Source organism: Salvelinus alpinus, chromosome 4, assembly GCF_045679555.1.
Source record: "Salvelinus alpinus chromosome 4, SLU_Salpinus.1, whole genome shotgun sequence".
Classification (NCBI taxonomy): Eukaryota; Metazoa; Chordata; class Actinopteri; order Salmoniformes; family Salmonidae; genus Salvelinus; species Salvelinus alpinus.
Genome location: NC_092089.1, coordinates 31,450,009 through 31,473,253, shown reverse-complemented (window position 1 = coordinate 31,473,253; position 23,245 = coordinate 31,450,009). Strand labels below are relative to the sequence as shown.

General features: G+C 42.8%; 1 protein-coding gene across 2 annotated transcripts; it reads left to right on the top strand.

Annotated features, from left to right (window-relative positions):
• Positions 1 to 1,412: 1,412 nt before the first annotated feature.
• On the top strand, positions 1,413 to 22,874 carry LOC139573290 (neuronal pentraxin-1). 2 transcript variants are annotated; one of them, XM_071396568.1, is made up of 5 exons: positions 1,413 to 1,591; positions 4,436 to 5,320; positions 6,393 to 7,052; positions 17,950 to 18,129; positions 19,133 to 22,874. In XM_071396568.1, the coding sequence occupies exons 2-5, from the start codon at positions 4,586 to 4,588 to the stop codon at positions 19,340 to 19,342; spliced, it is 1,785 nt and encodes a 594-aa protein (XP_071252669.1). In that variant the 5' UTR covers positions 1,413 to 1,591; positions 4,436 to 4,585; the 3' UTR covers positions 19,343 to 22,874. The 2 variants fall into 2 exon arrangements, with proteins under 2 accessions (XP_071252669.1, XP_071252668.1); XM_071396567.1 differs by having other exon boundaries at positions 1,414 to 1,591; positions 6,390 to 7,052.
• Positions 22,875 to 23,245: the final 371 nt, after the last annotated feature.

Genomic DNA, 23,245 nt, shown 5'->3' with positions numbered 1-23,245 from the left:
TCAAAAGTTTTAGAACACCTACTCATTAAAGGGTTTTTCTTTGTTTTGACTATTTTATACATTGTAGAAAAACAGTGAAGACATCAAACTATGAAATAACACATATGGAATCATGTAGTAACCCCAAAAGTGTTAAATAAATCATAATAAATTTTTTTTCTTCAAATAGCCACCCTTTGCCTCGATGACAGCTTTGCACACTCTTGGCATTCTCTCAACAAGCTTCACCTGGAATGCTTTTCTAACAGTCTTGACTTCCCACATATGCTGAGGCCAGGTCATCTGATGCAGCACTCCATAACTCTCCTTCTTTGTCAAATAGCCCTACACAGCCTGGAGGTGTGTTGGGTCACTGTCCTGTTGAAAAACAAATTATAGTCCCACTAAGCCCAAACCAGATGGGATGGCGTATCGCTGCAGAATGCTGTGGTAGCCATGCTGGTTAAGTGATGAAGTACTGCATCAGATGACCTAGCCTCCACAATCACCTGACCTCAACCCAATTGAGATGGTTTGGTATGAGTTGGACCGCAGAGTGAAGGAAAAGCAGCCAACAAGTGCTCAGCATATGTGGGAACTCCTTCAAGACTGTTGGAAAAGCATTCCAGGTGAATCTGGTTGAGAGAATGCCAAGAGTGTGCAAAGCTGTCATTAGGGCAAACGGTGGCTACTTTGAAGAATCCCTTTTTTGGTTACTACATGATTCCATATCTGTTATTTCATAGGTTTTATGTCTTCACTATTATTCTACAGTTTAGAAAATAGTAAAATGAAGAAAAACCCTTGTCCAAACTTTTGACTGGTACTGTAAGTAGTACTTTAAAGTATTTTTACTTAAGTACTTTACACCACTGGATTTTATTTGGTTTGAGTGTATATCTGGCCTTTGCCTGAGTCTTGTTTGTGTGTGCTGAGCGTGTTCCTCTAATTGACCTGAATATGAGCAGCCATCTGTTGGTCTGAAGGCTCTGTGCTGGACAGGGCTGGGCTATAGGCTATAGGCTGCCAGTCAGACTGCCTGGAGTATACAGGCAGATTAATCAGGCCAATTATCCTGTTAAGATGTAGGTTAACCACCCCGTGTGGCAGTGAAGATAGTAGAGTGTGTGTGTATGTGTTAGTGTTTGTGGATGAGTACATGGTCAATTTCAAGGATTGACAATCTGTAAAGTTGACAGCGGGAAATGAAAAATGCAGCAGGTGTCTTCTGAGCATAATGCAATGTATTACCAACACCAGTGTTGTTGGGGTTATTTTCATTTCAACTACAAAAGTTCACTAAATTAATCGTAATTCAATTTCTCAATTGAAAATCCATATTGACTAATTAAATTAAATTGCCTTTTCAATTCCTGGTATGAACTTTCCAGAATTGACAGAATCTAAATGGAATTGATCCCAACCCTGCAGCATGTAGTATAGCCTACAGAGAAAGAGACTGTGGAAAGGTTGGGGTGAGCCGAGAGAGAGAGAGATGTGTTATGTGTTAACACACTCCCCTAGAGTAAATCTCACAATCTGATCAGTGTATGTGGTGAGGTGGATTAACTAACTGACCAGCGGAACAGGAGCAGGACACACAGGTTCTCAGGTAAGGACACTTTCTTTCTGTTCAACAATGTGTAGATTATGACCATTCAGGTTGGATTTATTGACTTTCATTCCAAAATGAATTTGATTATTTCAAGTTCAGTTAGATGTTAGATACAGGTGTATTTCTCTCCAAGGTGATGCTTTCTATCCATTACTACAAGCGTTTCTATGGGTCTCTGTCATTACATTCTGACTGACCGAGGGGTCATCTACAAACTTTGTAAACCTGTCTAGTGAAATTCAACTCAATTGATATTACTTTTACCCGTTTATCAGATATACTCTGGTTGTGCTGTGTAGAGGCCAGGATTGGGGTCAATTGTTCTTCAATCTAGGAGATGACTGGAATTCAAATTTGTATAAATCCTCAATTAGATTGGAATAGACAACCCAACCCTGAAAATTATATTGTCATGCTTCGGTGGTCTCCTTCTGGCTTTGGTAAACTCTACTTAATTGCAAACGTAGCCACCATATGAGCAGATATTAGGTTTTTGTTGGTCAGCCCTTTTCTAATTAGTGTTAAATGTGCCGGTCAGCTTTAAATGTATCAGTAATCACTGACTTCAATGCACACTTTAACCATATGGTGCCTGTAGGCCTACTATATAAAGTTAAGCTCCCCCTCCCACATACACACACACACACACACACACACACACACACACACACACACACACACACACACACACACACACACACACACACACACACACACACACACACACACACACACACAGCAGAGGAAAATGTTCTTGTCTCTCGACTCTGTCAGCCTAATAAGTATTTGTAATTAGGTTAATTGGAAGATCTGTGAAAGATAATAAAGGTAGGGCTAAAAAGGCCAAAGAATTGAGATTGGGTGAAACAGGGTTGTGTGGCTCGACAATCTGGCTCTCCTCTAAGCCAGTGTTTCCCAAACTCGGTCCCGGGGCCGCCCCTGGGTACATGTTTTGTTTTTTGCCCTAGCACTATGTAACAGTATAACTTTATGGCGTCCCCTCGCCCCGACCCGGGCGCGAACCAGGGACCCTCTGCACACATCAACAATTGACACCCACGAAGCATCGTTACCCATCGCTCCACAAAAGCCGCGGCCCTTGCAGAGCAAGGGGAACCACTACTTCAACTAAAGGTCTCAAAGCGAGTGACGTAACCAATTGAAACGCTATTAGCGCGCACCACCGCTAACTAGCTAGCCATTTCACATCCGTTACACTCACCCCCCTTTCGACCTCCTCCTTTTCCGCAGCAACCAGTGATCCGGGTCAACAGCATCAATGTTACAGTATAACTTTAGTACGTCCCCTCACCCCGACCTCAGGCGCGAACCAGGGACCCTCTGCACACATCAACAACGGTCACCCACGAAGCATCGTTACCCATCGCTCCACAAAGCCGCGGCCCTTGCAGAGCAAGGGGAACCACTACTTCAACTCAAGGTCTCAAAGCGAGTGACGTAACTGATTGAAACTCTATTAGCGCGCACCACCGCTAACTAGCTAGCCATTTCACATCCGTTACAACTACACAGCTGATTCAAGTCACAAACTCATCTTCAAGCTTATATTATATTAGATATTATCTCTCTCTCTCTTTATGGCCATATGAATGACTGTCAGTTGAACTCTGCAGTTGAACAGGGTCAAACAATGTCTGGATTGGGAGCGACAGGTGGCCATCACGGTTTTAGCTGTCACCCCACGTGCCCACACATCTTTATTTACGGTACATTAAAAATACATCCAATGGTGATTAGATGTGATTAGGAGTGTCTGATTGCTATGGTAGACCGTAACGCCTCAATAGAAAACTGTCGATCGGGCTGGTCATAGAAGTAAGAGCAGCAGACGCTTGAACATGCATGACAAGGTGTGAGTGATCATCAAGAGATTTCTTAAGCAGCCAGTAAAAACGACATTATAATTACAGAACATACTCTATTCTTAATAATGTGAAGGCTTAGATGCTCACTTTATTTCTTACTGATTTACTTATTTTTTGGTGTTTTTGTTATAATGATCTGGTGTGCGTGCTATCGGTACTCTGTGATTTTGTTTTATTCCAGGCCAATCCCTTGATTAATCTCTCAAAAGCCAATTAATGCATCAACCCTGCAGATGGAATACTGCACTACAGTCAGGCACGTGCGTGTAAAAAAACAAAAAAAACAATGACTTTTTATTTGATTTAGTCTATTCTCTCTCTTGTAACTTCAAATGCAACGAATTGCCTATCGGTTTACAATGAGTACCGCCAGTTGTAGGTTAGTAGCATGTGTTGCATCACGGTCAGGGACAGGGCAGGGGGCGACTGCAGTTTGACTGTTTGTTAGCAGAACAAATTTAAATCAAGTAAAGACTAGCTTGTTTTGACAGCAAAGTCTAGCTAACTAGCTGATCCATCTAGTCTACATCAGCGATTATCAGATACTATATAGACCGCGGTAGTGGTTCTAGCAAGATAATTAACTAACTTCCTTTCATCTTTGAGCTGGCTTAGTCTACAATGTATGATGAGTGAGTGTGTTTTGGTAGAAAAGTAAAGCCTATGTTAAAACAAATCATGGAGAATTTGGCTACAGGAGCAGTAGAAAAATATAAATGGAATGACGGTCATTTTGGAGGGGGGCGCCCTTTTTCTCACTTTGAGACCACCAAAGATCTGTGCACGGCCCTGCCTAGAGTACAGTACTGGCTTCCACACCTACAACTGCAGCCTTGTAGTCTTCCAAACAGCATCCACAGCAATAGAAGGGGAACTACCGGTCCCTGCTACTTTGTGTGCTGTCCTAGACCAAAAGTTACTCAGCTGCATTCTAAACCTCATACTTTTCTTGCAGGTGCTTTCCACAACAGCCCTGGTTCTCCCACACCATAAAATAAGACACTTTCAGTGGTATCAGAGCACAGAGCTATTGGAAAATAGCTTTTCTGGGACATGCTGCTTTTAATTCAAAAGAGATAAACTTACTCACATCAGACATTTTAAAATGGAGTCTATTTCTTCAACCTCAAACCATACTCAAAGAGTGCTGAAAATGGGACACAAGTGCATCTCTAAACCCTCGCCGTTACAAACATTCATCCTCTCCACCATCCTCCTCTTCATCTCCCCTACCTCTGCCATGCCAGGGCCTGACTATGGAGGCCACCCGCGGTTCATCTGCATTCCCGTCCCTGCCGATACCGACCCTGCCTGCTTCCCCTCTGGGGGGCCAGTCATGGGGCCTAGCGGGGCAGGGCACCACGCGCCTCCTGTAGGGCCCCCGAGCAATAATGGCTGGTGGGGAATGACAGAGGAGGCTAAAACCACTATTTTACACCTGAGAGAGAGCCTGGTGCAGCAGAAAGAGACCATCCTGGATATGAGAGAGACCATCAGGGAGCTGACCGCCAAGCTCACCCTGTGTGAGGGCTCTGGGCCGGGCATCGGGGCTCACAACGACCACCATGAACCTCCATCTCATCACGGAGGGGCTGTCAGCCATCTGCCTTACGCTGACAACGGTCACCATGGCAACCAGCAGGGTCACCATGGAAACAACAACCATGCCTTGGATGCAGCCGGACACTACCCTGGGAATGGGGGGCACCGGTTGGACAGTGGGCATAACAACAGGGGGAAGGATAAACACGCAACACCAGAGGATATGATATCATCAAAATCGCCGGAGGAACTGGGCAGGATGCTGCAGGCCCTTAAAGAGAGAATGGATAACCTGCAGGTGAGAGAGAGTTCCGTTTAGTACAGAAAAGAGATCATAGAGATAGGATGGGGTCATGAGGAAAGAAATAAAAGAATGACAGAGGGATGAGAGACAGAGACTAAAATCAGGATTAAGGGATTACTTTAAATTGTTTTGGATAAAAGCGTCTGCTAAATGGCAGATTACTATATTATAATGCGAGAGAGAAGAAGTGGGGTGTAATGTGTTTTCACGTGTCACTTCCTTGTCTTGTCTCAGGTCAGGTGATGCACATGCCATTGGACTTTTTGGTCAAATAAACAAATCAAGCTGAATAAGAGCTCGGGATAATTACATCTGTTAATCAGTTAATCACATGAAAGTACCACCCTGCCATGCGAGACACCATCTGCCACAGGCAGACAGAGTTCTACATCTTGTTTTCTGGCATCAAAATCCTTGATTTGTAAAAACAATCAAGGATCACCATTGTCCCTTTCCTCTGCTACACTGCCAGCCCTGTCTGACTGTCTGGAGCAGAACAGTGGGGTTGGATGATCACCCTGTCAAAGTCAAAATGGGCACACTAGACAAGGTTATTGAGCACTGACGGTTTAAATGGATTCTGCTTGAGTACGCTTGGTAGGGTTTGGTATGGTTGGGTGGGTGGGTTTGAGATGAGCAGGGCAGAGCTAGCTGGGCAAGTTTAAGATTGGTAGAGAGAGTTAGGTTAGCTTGGTAGATGGGTAAAATTAGTGTAGCTGGATGGAGCTGGGCAGGGCACATCATTCCTACCTGTTCTCTCTCTCTTGCTTTCTCTCGTAATCCAGGCTTTGTCGTCCAGGTTTGTGGCCTGATTATCAGGCTGTAAGTGGAGATCATGATAATTGACACTGATCTCAGATCTGTACCCTCTGCTGCCCGTGCCATCTGTCTATCGTCACGGTCCCACAGAGAGACCACAAGTCAACGATGTAGAAACTGTCAAATAGCAATACTTTTCTCACTTATCTCTCAATCTGTTTCTCAATCTCAACCATAATAAAAAAAGAATGTACGTACTGTAGTCAACAGTAAATAAGGGTAGTGTTTGTGTCTTCCTCCCCAGCAGTCACGGAACACCTCCACCACCTACTCCAGCTCTCTGAAGGAGCTCCTCCAGAGGAAGATCAGTGCTCTGGAGCAGCAGATGCACCACACCGCTGCTGCCCTCAGCAGCAGCCCCAATCCCCATGACGACAGCGATCACCACGATGACGGGCACCATGAAGATCACGACGATGACGGGCATCACGATGACAGTCACCATGACAATCACCATGACAATGATGGGCATCACGACGACAGTCACCATGACGACCACCCCGATGATCACCATGATGATGGGCAACACGACAACGAGGCAGATAGCCATGGTTACCTGCAGAGAACGGGTTTTCGCATACCAGGGCCCAAGGCTGGCCTGCACTCCAACAACAAACTGGACTCTCTACTGAATAACCTGCACCACACAGGTACCAACAGCAGGAAGAAGACCAAGACCCCTGATGCCTTCCAGATCGGCTTCCCCATGAGAACCAACTACATGTACGGGAAGGTGAAGACGACCCTCCTCCACGAGATCTTTGCCCTCACCCTGTGTCTGTGGATAAAGGGGGGCGCAGGCCCCGGGCTGGGGACCCCTTTCTCCTACTCTGTACCAGGACAGGCCAACGAACTGGTGCTGATCGAGTGGGGCAACAACCCCATGGAGCTGCTGGTGGATGATAAGGTGAGACGGGGAGAGAGAGGGTTGAGTAGAGAGTGGCCATGTCTGAATACCCATACTAGTGTATTACAGACCTAAACTGCATACTCATTTCGGCTTTGGTCTAGTGGAATTCACTCGTCTTTTCATCTTTTCCAACGTGTTTGACAACAGCTGATAATCAGAGAAATTGACGTGCTGTACCAAAATTAACGAATTGTGGGAGTCTATTTTTGAAATGTCAGTCTATTTATAAAACTGTATTTTTTTCTGCATACTATTTACACTGAACAAAAATATAAACGCAACGTGTAAAGTGTTGGTCCCATGTTTCATGAGCTGAAATAAAAGATACCCATACATTTTCCATACTCACAAAAAGCTTATTTCTCTCAACTTTTGTGCAGAAATTTGTTTACATCCCTGTTAGTGAGAATTTTTCCTTTGCCAAGATCATCCATCCACCTGACAGGTATAGCTTAACAAGAAGCTGATTAAACAGCATGATCATTACACAGGTGCGCCTTGTGCTAGGGACAATAAAAGGCCACTCTAAAATGTGCAGTTTTGTCACACAACACAATGCCACAGATGTCTCAAGTTTAGAGGGAGCATGCAATTGGCATGCTGACTGCAGGATAGTCCACCTGAGCTGTTGCCAGATAATTGAATGTTCATTTCTCTACCATAAGCCGCCTCCAACATTGTTTTAAAGAATTTGGCAGTACCTCCAACCGGCCTCACAACCACAGACCTCATGTATGGCATCGTGTGGGCGAGCGGTTTTCTGATATCAACGTTGTGAACAGAGTGCCCCATGGTGGTGGTGGGGTCATGGTATGGGCAGGCAGAAGCTACAGACAACAAACACAATTGCATTTTATTAATGGCAATTTGAATGCACAGAGATACCATGACGAGATCCTGAGGCCCATTGTCGTGCCATTCATCCGCCGCCAAGGATCTGTATACAATTCCTGGTAGCTGAAAATGTCCCAGTTCTTCCATGGCCTGCATACTCAACAGACATGTCACCCATTGAGCATGTTTGGGATGCTCTGCAACGACGTTTACGACAGCGTGTTCCAATTCCTGCCAATATTCAGCAACTTCGCACAGCCATTGAAGAGGAGTGGGACAACATTCCACAAGGCCACAATCAACTGTCTGATCAACTCTATGCGAAGGAGATGTGTCGCACTGGATGAGGCAAATGGTGGTCACACCAGATACTGACTGGTTTTCTAATCCACACCCATACTTTTTTTTTAAAGGTATCTGTGACCAACAGATGCATATCTGTATTCCCAGTTGTGAAATCCATAGATTAGGGCCTAATGAATTCATTTCAATTGACTGATTTCCTTACATGAACTGTAAATCAGTAAAATAATTAAAATTGTTGCATGTTGTGTATTTTGTATATTTTTGTTCAGTATAGTACGCTAGAATGGGTATTCGGACATGGCCAGAGTGCATGATATATAACGCTCTTGGCTTTAACACTTCAGCTGTGAGAATAAAAGCCATGTAAGCCATGTCTCTGTAGCCAAAGGATTAGCCCAGAAGGCCTGTTGGACTCAGTAGCTCAGATGCTCAGTATATAATAACTAGGCTACACTGAAGAGCATTGTAACTCCGAAGGTTAACCGAATGGACTTTCTGACACCAGTGATCCGTCTTAATGGCGTGACGATGACGTCAGAGAGCAGCTTACTTAGACAGCAGGTGGAGAGAGTCTCAGCCAGAGTGTGAATTACACCATGACTTTCGTGGGTCTCTATCAATTTAGATTTTTATTTTTTATGGGACTAATAATAGACATCATTTAAACTGTAAAAAATGTATTACCTTTTAATGTGACATTAACACAACCAGTCATGATATTTTCATCTGATTGTCAAACAAATCACTTCTAAATGTAGGCTACCTATGCATGTTCATCCACTCCAAAATAATTCCAGCATCCAAACTGCATGTACAGTTGAAGTCAGAAGTTTCCATACACCTTAGCCAAATGCATTTAAACTCAGTTTTTCACAATTCCTGACATTTAATCCTAGTAAAAATTCCCTGTCTTAGGTCAGTTAGGATCACCACTTTATTTTAAGAATGTGAAATGTCAGAATAATAGTAGAGAATTATTTCTTTCAGCTTTTATTTCTTTCATCACATTCCCAGTCAGAAGTTTACATACACTCAATTAGTATTTGGTAGCATTGCCCTTAAATTGTTTAACTTGGGTTAAACGTTTCGGGTAGCCTTCCACAAGCTTCCCACAATAAGTTGGGTGAATTTTGGCCCATTCCTCCTGACAGAGCTGATGTAACTGAGTCAGGTTTGTAGGCCTCCTTGCTCAAACACGCTTTTTCAGTTCTGCCCACAAATTTTCTATAGGATTGAGGTCAGGGCTTTGTGATGGCCACTCCAATACCTTGACTTTGTTGTCCTGAAGCCATTTTGCCACAACTTTGGAAGTATGCTTGGGGTCATTGTCCATTTGGAAGACCCATTTGCGACCAAGCTTTAACTTCCTGACTGATGTCTTGAGATGTTGCGTCAATATATCCACATAATTTTCCATCCTCATGATGCCATCTACTTTGTGAAGTGCACCACACCCTCCTGCATCAAAGCACCCCCACAACATGATGCTGCCACCCCTGTGCTTCACAGTTGGGATGGTGTTCTTTGGCTTGCAAGCCTCCTGCTTTTTCCTCCAAACATAACGATGGTCATTATGGCCAAACAGTTATATTTTTGTTTCATCAGACCAGAGGACATTTCTCCAAAAATTACGATCTTTGTCCCCATGTGCAGTTGCAAACCGTAGTCTGGCTTTTTTATGGCGGTTTTGGAGCAGTGGCTTCTTCCTTGCTGAGCGGCCTTTCAGGTTATGTCGATATAGGACTTGTTTTACTGTTGATATAGATATTTTTGTACCTGTTTCCTCCAGCATCTTCACAAGGTCCTTTGCTGTTGTTCTGGGATTGATTTGCACTTTTCGCACCAAAGTACGTTCATCTCCAGGAGACAGAACGCGTCTCCTTCCTGAGCGGTATGACGGCTGCGCGGTCCCATGGTGTTTATACTTGTGTACTATTGTTTGTACAGATGAACGTGGAACCTTCAGGTGTTTGGAAATTGGTCCCAAGGATGAACCAGACTTGTGGAGGTCTGCAATTTTCTTTCTGAGTTCTTGGCTGATTTCTTTTGATTTTCCCATGATGTCAAGCATAGAGGCACTGCGTTTGAAGGTAGGCAGGTACACCTCCAATTTACTAAAATGATCTAAATTAGCCTATCAGAAGCTTCTAAAGCCATGACATCATTTTCTGGAATTTCCCAAGCTGTTTAAAGGCACAGTCAACTTAGTGTATGTAAACTTCTGACCCACTGGAATTGTGATACAGTGAAATATAAGTGAAATAATCTGTCTGTAAACAATTGTTAGAAAACATATCTGTACACAAAGTAGATGTCCTAACTGACATGCCAAAACTATAGTTTGTTAACAAGAAATTTGTGGAGTTGTTGAAAAATACATTTTAATGACTCCAACCTAAGTGTATGTAAACTTCCGATTTCAACTGTATACTGGCGCCAGTTGATGAATGGAAATGGACATGTGTTACAAAACACCAAGAAGTGTGCCTAATGAAATTCAGCCATTGCCATTGATTAGGCCTCCATTAATTGATGCTTCTTGCTGACAAATGGACCTTTTTTGTAGCCTGACAAGTCTGGACACCTGATAAACAGGATGGTCTGGTCATTCTAACACACGGTCAACTTACCAGACTAGGCTACAATGTGTAAGCCTATTACCATGAACTTCAAATAGATCTACCGGTAGACAATTATGTAGTGTTTTTTTTATTTTTATTGCCGGTCACACAAAAAAAAGTAATGCTCCCTATACATTCAGTTGCGTTTTCCTTCCAGTAGGCTTACATCACTTCTGGTAGCCGACCCTCTCAGCAGAGGCAATTTTACACACACGAACACACACAGAACAGGTAGCCTACATCCAAGATAATACATGAGTTAAATAAATCAAACATGTTTTACACCCTTGTTCATGAGTTAGTCAATAGTTAATGAGTTAATGCTTGGAGTCTTCACAGATCGTGTGACATAAAATACTTCCTTTCTGTCCTTACATTGATGAAAATGATGACAGTGTTATTTATCATTATTAAGCATTTAACAATTGAATTAGAACATTGAACGTTAATCATTTATCCTCTTCTAACCAAAGAGTCACCTTGTAGGCCTACTGTCATTAACGTATAGCCTACTTGTTGGACGGATTGGATGCACATTGGTGTCTAGCTGGAGACTAGTTGTCTAGTGATATTGTCTACCATCATCAGCTGATCCAGGAAAGAAAACAATTATTGATAGAAAATAATAAAGCGAAATAAATGGTCTACTACTTTTGGCCACGGATGGCACAGAGAAACCGAGGTAAAGACAGTTTCAAGTTGGATATTCAACGGATATTCGTGCTTCCAAACCTCAAAAGCTTTCAAACCACTTGAGCCACAAACTCCAAATAAGTATCATGATGTTGGAAAAATTGTGCACAACATTGCACATGTCTTATTTTCACGATTTGGATATTAATTCGCTTTCCAAAGCTCATAAACGTGGAGATGTGAACAGCATTTTGTATTCCTAGTTGAATTAGTTAGGGAGCATAAACAAAGTACAAACCTTTTTCAGAATCTACATTCAGTGGCCCTACACATTGCACACCCTTTAGTTTATCTATTTTCCTCTCGCTCGATTTTACATAAATGTCTCAAACTTTCTCATTTCAATAGCTCCTTGGTCATGTGACCTACTGACCTCAAACAAGGTTCAGAATGTACACTCGGTGAGCCTACACATTGCACACCCTTTAGTTTGTCATTTTCGTCTCACAAGATTTTGCATACATTTTTCAAACTTTCTAATTTGTTACCTACTGACCTCAAACTACTTTCAGAATGTCCACAGACTGGCGGAGATGGGCGCCGCGAGGCGTCCAGTGCGGTAACGCGACCGATCCCGGAGAAGCTGGCGGGAGCCCCGGGGAGAGTTCTCTTTTCTTTGTGAAGGGCAAGACGCCCTGGAATGGGATCGACCCAAGAGATGGGCCCAAGCCCTGGAAAGTGTTGCGGTTCCGGCGGCGTCCTGTGAGCTCTCGCTGGCCCTTGAAAATCCGGGGGAGAGGGTGTAAATCTCACGCCGGGCCGTACCCATATCCGCAGCAGGTCTTCAAGGTGAACAGCCTCTGGCATGTTAAAACAATGTAGGTAAGGGAAGTCGGCAAGTCAGATCCGTAACTTCGGGATAAGGATTGGCTCTAAGGGCTGGGTCGGTCGGGCTGGGGTGCGAAGTTGGGTTCAAGCTGCGGCTGTGGGAGCAGTCGCTCCGTCGCCCTCCTCTCGCCACCGTTGGAAGTTCGTTATGCGGCCCATCTCGCGGTCTCTCGTGCGTGGTCTCGCAAAGGGCTGTGTGCGGGGCTTCGTCGGGTGGTGTCTGTCAGCAGGCCAAAGGCAGACCTGTGGGGGACTGGGTCCGGCAGTTGGTGGCGGCAACTCTGGACGCGTCCTGGGCCCTTCTCGCGGATCTCCCCAGCTACGTCGCTCGCCGGCCCTATTCACGCTGGGTCTCCGGCGGGTTGCATCGGCTGGCGCCTAGCAGCTGACTTAGAACTGGTGCGGACCAGGGGAATGCGACTGTTTAATTAAAACAAAGCATTTCGAAGGCCCGAGGTGGCTGTTGACGTGATGTGATTTCTGCCCAGTGCTCTGAATGTCACAGTGAAGAAATTCAATGAAGCATGAGTAAACGGCAGGAGTAACAATGACTCTCTGAAAGAGTCCTTAGCCTTAGTAAGGGAGATAACGAAGTAGCCTTCTAGCAGGGCTCTTCCAATCCCTCCCTGTATGTCACCTGTTTTCAGGTGTCGCTAACGATGCAAGCCAAACGGGAGTTACCTCGGTACTAGTCCGTACACAAAGAGAGTCCTGCAGATGGTGACGGCTGTTGATCGTTAACGGAAGGCGGTAGTCGGTCCTGGAATATGGGGCTTTCGGTCAAGCATGATAATGTGAGGGCGGTTCCACCAAACTCAATGATTTGCTGCGGGGCTCTTGTAAACAAATTCTGACCCTGACAGGAAGCCAATCAGAGAATGACATCTCGAACGCATCCCTGGCTTTGGCTGGGAGGGGGGAGTTAAGTCCTGGGAGAAGGCTGATGAAAGTGTACTACTCGCATCAGTCTGATCACAGAGCGGCTATGGTGAAACATTTAAACACACGTCCCCCGTATACTTAGCTAACTGTAAACCGCAAAGGTTTGAATCGAACGCTGGCTTCGGCTGGACCCACTAACAGTGGAACACTAAATGGAGATGGAATGTGCTTAGCGGTTATGGACACTGCCAGGTCTCAGGTCTGCCTGGGTGCAGAACTCTACACATTCTATGTGGGAGGAGAGCATGTGGAGATGGCATGTGCCTTACCATTAGCTGACACTACCAGGCCTCAGGCTTGCCTGAGTGCGGGATACCCCACATTGTAGATGGGGAGGTCTCACCCACGCTCACTAAATTCGCAGCGGAGTCTAAATCAGAATCCCCCCTAAACGTAACGATACCGTAGCACCACAGATCTTCGGATGGCCCAGGATAGCCTGCCTCTTTTGGCAGGTGAGTAGAGCCGTTCGTGACGGGGTTGGAGTGCGGCCGGATGAGTTGCCACCCCTCTCCTGATGCGCACAGCATTTTGTGGGAAACCTGGTGCTAAATCACTTGTAGACGACCTGATTCTGGGTCAGGGTTTCGTACGTAGTAGAGCAGCTCACTCGCTGCAATCTATTGAAAGTCAGCCCTCGATCCAAGCTTTTGTTGGGGACGGAAAGCATTTTCCTCCACCATACCCCTTCTTTACTTACAGGTTACCAGGTGCACACAGAAGGGCCAGGGACCAGAGGCCAGACACAGAGTGTGAGAGAGCCCAGGCAGGCAGGTAGAAGGCGTAAGACATTGACATGGGGCTCTGGATAGGTAGGGGGCTAGGTGGTGGTCGCCCATCCGGCCAGGCTCGTCCTCTGGTGGGACTGTGAGTCAGGTTGGGACTCGCTGTGGAAGTCAAAGGGTCACCAGGTGCACGAGGAGGCTTCCATCAAGGCGGTGGGCACTCAGAGTTTGAGCAGGGGCGGCCGGACTTGGGGGCCATGGAGGTTGGAGTGGGGACTTAGTCTCTGAGTGGAAAAACGCGGGCAGGTCACCAGGTGCATAGAGCATGTTTCGGGTTACCAGGTGCACAGGGCCTATTTCAGGTTACCAGGTGCACATGGTTCCTGACAGCGGGAATATGACGTCTTAGTGTCCGGGGAGGGGTGCTTAAGTGTGGGTGTCCCAGTTCGCCTGGTGAGCAAGGTTATGGAGATGGCTGAGCCCCGGCCGTGACGCGGTGATGGGTGATGCCTAGTGAGAGGGGTGTTGACTGGGTAGGGAGAGTAGGTGTGGAGGCCTGGAGGTCTGTAGTTCCAGGGAGTAAGCTATACACTCTCAGACCCAGGGAGAGGGCAGGCAGGCGGGCAGGGAGTGTAGGCCTAGAAGCCTCGAGTCAGAGGTCACCAGGTCAATGGGGGCCTGCCTGGAGTTCAGGAAGGCCCCAGGGAGAAGGCCCAAGTGAATAGGTGTGAGTGACGCTGTCCTTCTGGGGAGCAGAGCAGGCAATTAATGTAAAATCGTGTGAGATGAAAATGGACAAACGAAAGGTTATGCTACATATAAGGCTATTCGGTGGATATTCTGAAAGTAGTTTGAGGGTTGTAGGTCACATGGCCAAGGAGCTATTGTTAAAGGAATTTAGATTCCAGTTTATCAACCAATTCAATTAAAACACTCTGCCCATAGATAAGAATTTGTAAGATAATTATCAGCATTAAATGGACAGAAACCAGTCTTAAAATCAATCAATCAATAGCGTTTATTCTCGAGAGTACTGATCATAATACATTTTACATCAGGTTATATAATAAAGATGATGTCATAGGTTTTAATGTCCATCCTCCTCTCGGATACAATGGCAGTACAGTACAGTTCTCATTACTGTCTGCCACCTGTTAAACTATCTACAACCAACCCAAGGTCTTTCCCCTCCCTGGGTAGAGACATCATTCTAGCCTGTCTGAAGATAAACCCATTCTTTCTAACAAGGAACACATAACATTCAACATTATGATTATAATAAGATTCATTCTTACAGTAATATAGTAGTATTCTGTTTAGTTATAATTCTAAGACAAATGTATACATATTTTAGTCATTAAACACAAAAATCCCGTAACAGCTATTGAAATTAGAAAGTTTGAAACATTCATGTCAGATCACCTGAGATGAAAAGTGACCAACTAAAGAGTGTGCAATATAGAAGGGTAGTCAGTAGACATTCTGAACCTTGGTTGGGGACAGTAGGTCTCATGACCAAGGAGCTATTGAAATTCTAAAGTTTACAAAATGAATCAAAAAACGTGTGAGATGAAAATGTACAAACCAATGGGTGTGCAACATAGAAGTATAGTCAGTGGACATTCTGAACCTTGCTTGAGTCTAGTAGGTCACATGACCAAGGAGCTATTGACATTTTAAATGTAAATAAATTCATGTAAAATCGAGTGAGATGAAAATGGACAAACTAAAGGGTGTGCAATGTGTAGGCCCACTGAGTGTACATTCTGAACCTTGTTTGAGTCCAGTAAGTCACATGACCTAGGAGCTATTGAAATTAGAAACATTGAAAAACATTACAAATTAATGTAAAATTGTGTGAGATTAAAATGGACAAACGAAAGGTAGTGCTACATTTAAGGCTACTCAGTGGATATTCTGACAGCAGATTGAGGGTTGTAGGTCACATGACCAGAGAGCTATTGACATTTGAAACAATGAAAAACAGAACAATTCATTTAAAATCACCTGAGATGAAAATGGATGAACTAACGGGTGTGCAATATATAAGGCTAGTGACTGAATGTTCTGAAAGTAGTTTGAGGGTTGTAGGTCACATGACCAAGGAGTTATTGAAATTAGAAACATTGAAAAACATTGAAAATGTATGTGAGAAAATGTATAAATTGTGTGAGATGAAAATGGACAAACAAAAGGTTGTGCTACATATAAGGCTATTCGGTGGATATTCTGACAGCAGGTTGAAGGTTGTAGGTCATAAGACTAAGAGAAGCTATTGAAATTTGAATCTTTAAAATATTCTCGAAATCTCATGAGATGCAAATGGACAAACAAAAGGGTGAGCAATGTGTAGGCCCACTGAGTGTACATTATAAACCTTGTTTGATGTTAAAATAAAGAAATTAAAATAAATCATTTTAAATAGTGTGAGATGTAAACCGACAAAAAAAAAGTGTGTGCAATGTGTGTCTATGCCATGGAGTTAGCTACAACCCGTTTTGAAGTTTTAGGAGAAATGGTTAAAGAGCTATTGAAATTTGAAAAATGTGATTTGTCACTATGTTGATGGTCCCTAACTGCTGTTGGTGGACGTAAGGAAAACGACAGGCAAATATCTGTTGAATATCCAACATGAATCTGTTTTTACCATCGGTCACAGAGAACACCAGTACCCACGCGCACCTGAAAAACAACGAATGAGCGCTCTAAACAGCTGACTGACAAACGCAAACAATGATAAATCAACGGATAAATCTAATGATTGGAATAAAGGCTATTTTTTATCAAGGACGCATGGCAAACAAATGGCGAAAATTAGGAAGTACAAAGAAAGATCTATGCGTAAAGGAACTCACCTTAGGCCGAAAGTCAGCACTACTGAGTGACAGTGCTGCCACATATAAATAAATGGTTTAAACCATGACAGAGAGGTGAGGGTATTTGTTTCATTTGTAAGCATTTATTTACATATTTACCACTGTAAAACATATTTACCACTACATTTTAAACAAACAGGAGAGTAGGTAATTTGCATAATTTAGAGACCCCCCCAGTAATTCACAACCTTGGTCTCAGCCCTCATGAAAAAATACTACAGAGTTACTACTCAGCAATACTACACAAGATCTACACAACCCTACTGATTTTACTATTTGATTGCTATTGAGATGTGTAGTAAACCAGTAGTGATTTATGTAGTCATTTAAATAGTAAATGTGTGACAAATTGGGACCTTTCATCACTGGTGAACAATGCATATTTCCTATTGAAATCACTATATAATTCTCCCTTAATGACTTCTGTGTAACTTCTGAACTTTTGGGTATTTACTACTTTAAACCTACACATACCTACACAATTCCTACATGTTCACTACTGAATTACTACACAAAGCCTACTGCTTTATGCCTACTCAATCCCTATTGAATTTCTACTGCCATTTGTGCGTGTAGTGTCACTACTGATCACTACTGAATTTCTCCTGATCCTTTTTCATTTCCTAAAAAGTTATATAAACGGCTGAACAACGACATGAAAGTATTCATAAAACTTAAAGGAACTGGTGCCAGCATAAGGGCTAACTATGAAAGACAGGATGACGAAGGACGGAAGAGAATTACATTCAGAATTTTCAAAAACAGTAGCTAGCTAACAACAGCCAACTACTTCCTGTCTTGTCTTTTGTGGTCACGAAAAGCCGGTGTTGTCTGTCTGTAGTGTTTTGACCACTTATTTACTACCAACATCAAGTAGTAAAAACTCTACTTGATTACTATTGACAAGCCTGTGTAGTAAAGCTGTAGTGTTTCAACTACTTATTTACTACCAACATCAAGTCATCAAGTAGTACAAATGTTTACCTGTTTACTACTGGAAACACACAAGTTACTGCTTGTGCTGTCGACTTGGTGGTACTCAATCCCTACTCTCCTCCCTTCCCCCCAGGCAGTGACTCTGCCCCTTTCTATCAGCGATGGGAAGTGGCACCATGTGTGTGTGACGTGGTCGACGAGGGACGGTGAGTGGGAGGCGTACCAGGACGGGGTGAAGAGGGGCTCTGGGGAGAACCTGTCCGCATGGCATCCCATCAAACCTGGAGGGGTCTTCATCCTCGGACAGGAACAGGTAATCTTCAAATTCTTTCAGTTGGTTGTTGAGTGTCTATAAAAGGCTAATGCATTACACAAGACAAGAAAAGTGCACACTAAGCCATTTTCCCTGCGACCTCACTCATTAACCCCCAACAACAAACTGCTCCCCGGGCGCCTATGCAGTGGACGTTGATTGAGGCAGCCCACCACACTTCTCTGATTCAGAGGGGTTGGGTTAAATGCGGAAGCCACATTTCAGTTGAATGCATTCAGTTGTGCAACTGACTAGGTATCCCCTTTCCCTTCCTTCCTTCCCTCCTCAGCACATAAATTCACCTATTATTGACTGAGTCCCTTATCCTACTATAGCCTCCCTTTATGTATCACGCCACGGCTGTCTAGAACTCTAAGGCTATATTTACACAGGCACACCAATTCTGATCTTTTTTTTACCACTAATTGGTCTTTTCAGCTATTTACAATAATTGGGCAAAAGATCAGAATTGGGCTACCAGTGTAAACGCAGCCCAAGCAGAGGGACTGTTGTGCGCTTGCCCTTAACCAACCACAAAAGCAGTCACTTCACTAGCATGGGCTTTCTCTCAGAAACAGTGGTCGTGGTTGGGGTTAAGGTCAGAGTCATTACTGTGTAATCCTCTGACCTCTGAACCCGGACCATGTCTCATTTAGAGCAGCAGATAGGTTTTGTCATATAACGAAGGCAGACTACCACCTACTACTACACACCATACATACAAAGCACAGGAGGTTGGGGAGGACAGGCTCATGGTAATGGCTGGAGCAGAATAGGTGGAATGGTATCAAATACATCAAACACATGGTTTTCATTCGATGCCATTCCATTAGCTCTGTTCCGGACATTATTATGAGCCGTCCTTCCCTCAGCAGCATCCTGTGATCCAAAGCTAGCCACAAACAAACCCCATTATTTAGTTTAAATGCATTTATGGCTCCTTTCTTAAGTCCAAATCCTAACTTTAGAATGAGCCTAACATGACCTTGTCTCTCTCCTCCAGGACACTCTGGGAGGTCGTTTCGACGCCACGCAGGCGTTTATGGGGGACATCTCTGACCTCCAGATGTGGGCTAATGTCCTCACAGCCCATGACATCTACAGCCTGGCCTCCTGCAACAGCCACCTCAGCGGGGACGTCATCACCTGGTCCGAGAACGTGGTGGAGCTCCACGGAGGGGTCACCAAGTACCCATTTGACCCCTGTCACTAAGGGCAACCAACTATTATGACATTACCAATGGATCCATATCACACACATACTTAAAAGTGCTCCTATCGAAGAAGGATTTTTTTCCGATCCAGAGTGACTATGAGATCACACGGGATAGAGGATCCACTCCACTTAATATTACCACCTGACTAAAACTATGCCTTCCTTTTATTCTGAAAGACTGAAGACCTCCATTCCCAGAGACTGTGTTATGACTATTATGGAATTCAAATGTTTTGATAATGAAATGGACTATATATACAGTGCCTTCAGAAAGTATTCATACCCCTTGACTTATTCCACATGTTGTTGTGTTACAGCCTGAATTCTAAATATATTAAATTATAACAAATGTTCACCCATCTACACATAATACCTCATAATGACAAAGTGAAAACATGTTTTTAGACATTTTTGCAAATGTATAGAAAATAATATACAGAAATAACCATTTACACAAGTATTTACACCCCTGAGTTAATTCTTTGTAGAAGCAACTTTGGTAGTGATTACAGCTATGAGTCTTTCTGGGTAAGTCTCTAAGAGCTTTCCAGACCTGGATTGCGCAATATTTTACAATTCTTCAAGCTTTGTCAAATTGGTTGTTGATCATAGACAACCATTTTCAGGTCTTACCATAGATTTTCAAGTAGAGTTAAGTCAAAACCATAACTTGACCACTCAGGAACATTCACATCTGCTTGGTAAGCAACTCCAGTGTAGATTTGGTCTTGTGTTTTAGGTTATTGTCCTGCTGAAATGTGAATTAATCTCCCAGTGTCTGTTGGAAAGCAGACTGAAACAAGTTTTCCTCTAGGATTTTGCCTGTGCTTAGATCTATTCCATAATTTTTAATACTGAAAAACTCCCCAGTCCTAAATGATTACAAGCATACCCATAACATGATGTAGCCACCCCTGTGCTTGAAAATATGGAGAGTGGTACTCAGTAATGTTCTGTATTGGATTTGCTCCAAACATAACACTTTATATTCAGGACAACAAGTTAATTGCTTTGCAACATTTTTTGCAGTATTACTTTAGTGCCGTGTTCCAAAGAGTTTGGAATGTTTGGAATATCTGTATTCTGTACAGGCTTCCTTCTTTTCACTGTCAATTAGATTTGCATTGTGGTGTAACTACAATGTTGTTGATCCATCCTCAATTTTCTCCTGTCACAGCCAAATTCACTGCTTAACTGTGAGGGACCTTACAGATAATTGTTTGTGTCGGGAACAGAGATGCGGTAGTCATTTAAACAATAATGTTAAACACTTTTATTGCACACAATAAAGTCCATGCAACTTATGTGACTTTTTAAGCAAAATTGTACTCCTGAACTTATTTTAACTTGCCATAACAAAGGGGTTGACTATTTATTGACTTAAGACATTTCAGATTTTCATTTTTTATTAATTTGACATTATTGGGTATTGTGTGTAGGCCAGTGACAAAAAATCTAAATGTAATCAATGTTTATTTCAGGCTGTAACACAACAAATGTAGAATAAGTCAAGTGGTGTGAATACTTTCTGAAGGCACTGTATATGTATCTATTTTTCTAGCTTCTATTTGACCCTTTATTAGTGTTACTAAAATGTTACTGCTGTTTTAATGTCACAACAAGGATAATATGACATATTGTCATATAGTTGATAAAGATCACTAGATATTGTTGTTATGGTACACATCCTTATAGTGGGACGGTATAATTGACTTTGAAAGTGGTTACATAAGTAGGAGAGAGTGAGGTTGACCAATGGATTCTCTTTGAAAGAAGATTCATTGAAACATACAGCTACTATACCAAAGAAACCAAAGAAAAGTTAGGCTAATTCATTTGTTTAGTCTTTTAATTTTTTCCCCTGTTTTCCTGTGATATAAGTACATTAAGTACATTTTCTTAAAGCCGGAGTCCTTAGTTGTTACATCCATTTTTGGACTTATAAATTAATGATATATACCCATTGATCCTTGAAGAATATAACTTAGAAATGAATCATGAGCTTAGTTCAAATGTCATACCATATCAGAACCCAAAATATAAGCTTGTTTTACTCTAATATTTGTAAACAATGTAAATGTAAACGAACACTGTATAGCCTCCAAACATTAAAACTGATAATGTTGATGTCATGGGTGGTCAGTCTTTGCATCCACAGCTCTGTCTATGAATTTAAGAGTGGTTACATTTCTCCAGGCCCATATCTCAGCTTTATACCAAAACAGAGGTGGGGTGACCTTTGTTATTGTTTCAATTCAGGATTCTAGCTTTGTGTTATTGTTTTGATTTCAGAAAAATGTTTCAATGATTTACCTGAGACATGAATTCCCAGCAAAGAAATGTGCTTTATGAGTCTTTATATGTATACTGAACAAAAATATAAATGCAACATGCAACAATTTCAAAGATTTTACTGAGTTACAGTGTATATAAGAAAGTCAGTCAATTGAAATAAATTCATTACGCTCTAATCTATGGATTTCACATGACTGAGCAGGGGCGCAGGGACTTGGGAGTCAGGTCCGCCCACTGGGGAGCCAAGCACAGCCAATCAGAATGAGTTTTTCCCCACAAAAGGGCTTTATTTCAGACAGAAATACTCCTCAGCCCTCAGCGACTTATGGTAGAGAAACTAACATTAAATTCTCTGGCAAAAGCTCTGTTGGACATTCCTGCAGTCAGCATGCCAATTGCATGCTCCCTCAAAATTTGAGACATCTGTGGCATTGTGTTGTGACAAAACTGTAAATTTTAGAGTGGCCTTATTTTGTCCCCAGCACAAGGTGCACCTGTGTAATGCTCATGCTGTTTAATCATCTTCTTGATATGCCACACCTGTCAGGTGGATGGATTATCTTGGCAAAGGAGAAATGCTCACTAACAGGAATGTAAACAAATTTGTGTACAAAATTTGAGAAAAATAAGCTTTTTGTGCGTATGGAACATTTCTGGGATCTTTTATTTCAGCTCACGAAACATGGGACCAACACTTTACATGTTGAGTTCATAGTTTTGTTCAGTATACATACAACACATTTTAAAGCTTGATTTAATGTATTATGAGTTAAAATGTAAGGGAGTTACCCCACATTTCTCTTTACCTCTCTTTTTAATGTAGGAGTCAAGTTTCACCCCTAGACCAAGAATCAGACAAGCAACAGATTTACGACTTTATTTACAATGCACTTTGTATTTAGCAGGTAAGAACGTTCCATTGAAATTGAGTTCTTGTTATTTAGTGATATTGAACAGAAGTGTGTGTTCATTTGTACTACTTTATTTGTCAATGTATGTACCTTTTTATTTGAAATCGTGTTGTTGTTTGATGGCCAAATTTACAAAACATTTCTCAAATTCCTTTTTTATTCAAATGTTATATTAGGCTAATATAACATTTGCTGTAATAACATTGTGGCTTTGGAAATGTTTGATCTGGCTGTGTTTCTATCAGTAGACGTTGTCTGTGTGAATACTGCACACTTATCAGAAACGATTTGATACTATTTGTAAATAAAAACCTTGATGTTTCTGTTTGAATGTTTATTTACTAATCAATTTATGTTCTTGAATCCCATTCTGACCTCAGACTGCACCTGATGTCTTGTTTGACCTGTCTGCTTTCCTCACTGCTGATAGCCTGCTACTAACACCCATCACACACAAACAATCTCTCAGCAACCCAATGTGGCCACACTACAGTACCCACAGGTCACCACATCAGGGCAGGCAGCACTAGAGATGGGGTGGCCTATACCAGTGGAGGGCTGCTGAGGGGAGGATGGCTCATAATAATGGCTGGAACGGAGTGAATGGAATCAAACTATGTGTTTGATGTATTTGATACTAGTCTACTCATTCAGCCATTACAACAAGTCCGTCCTCCCAAATTAAGGTGCCACC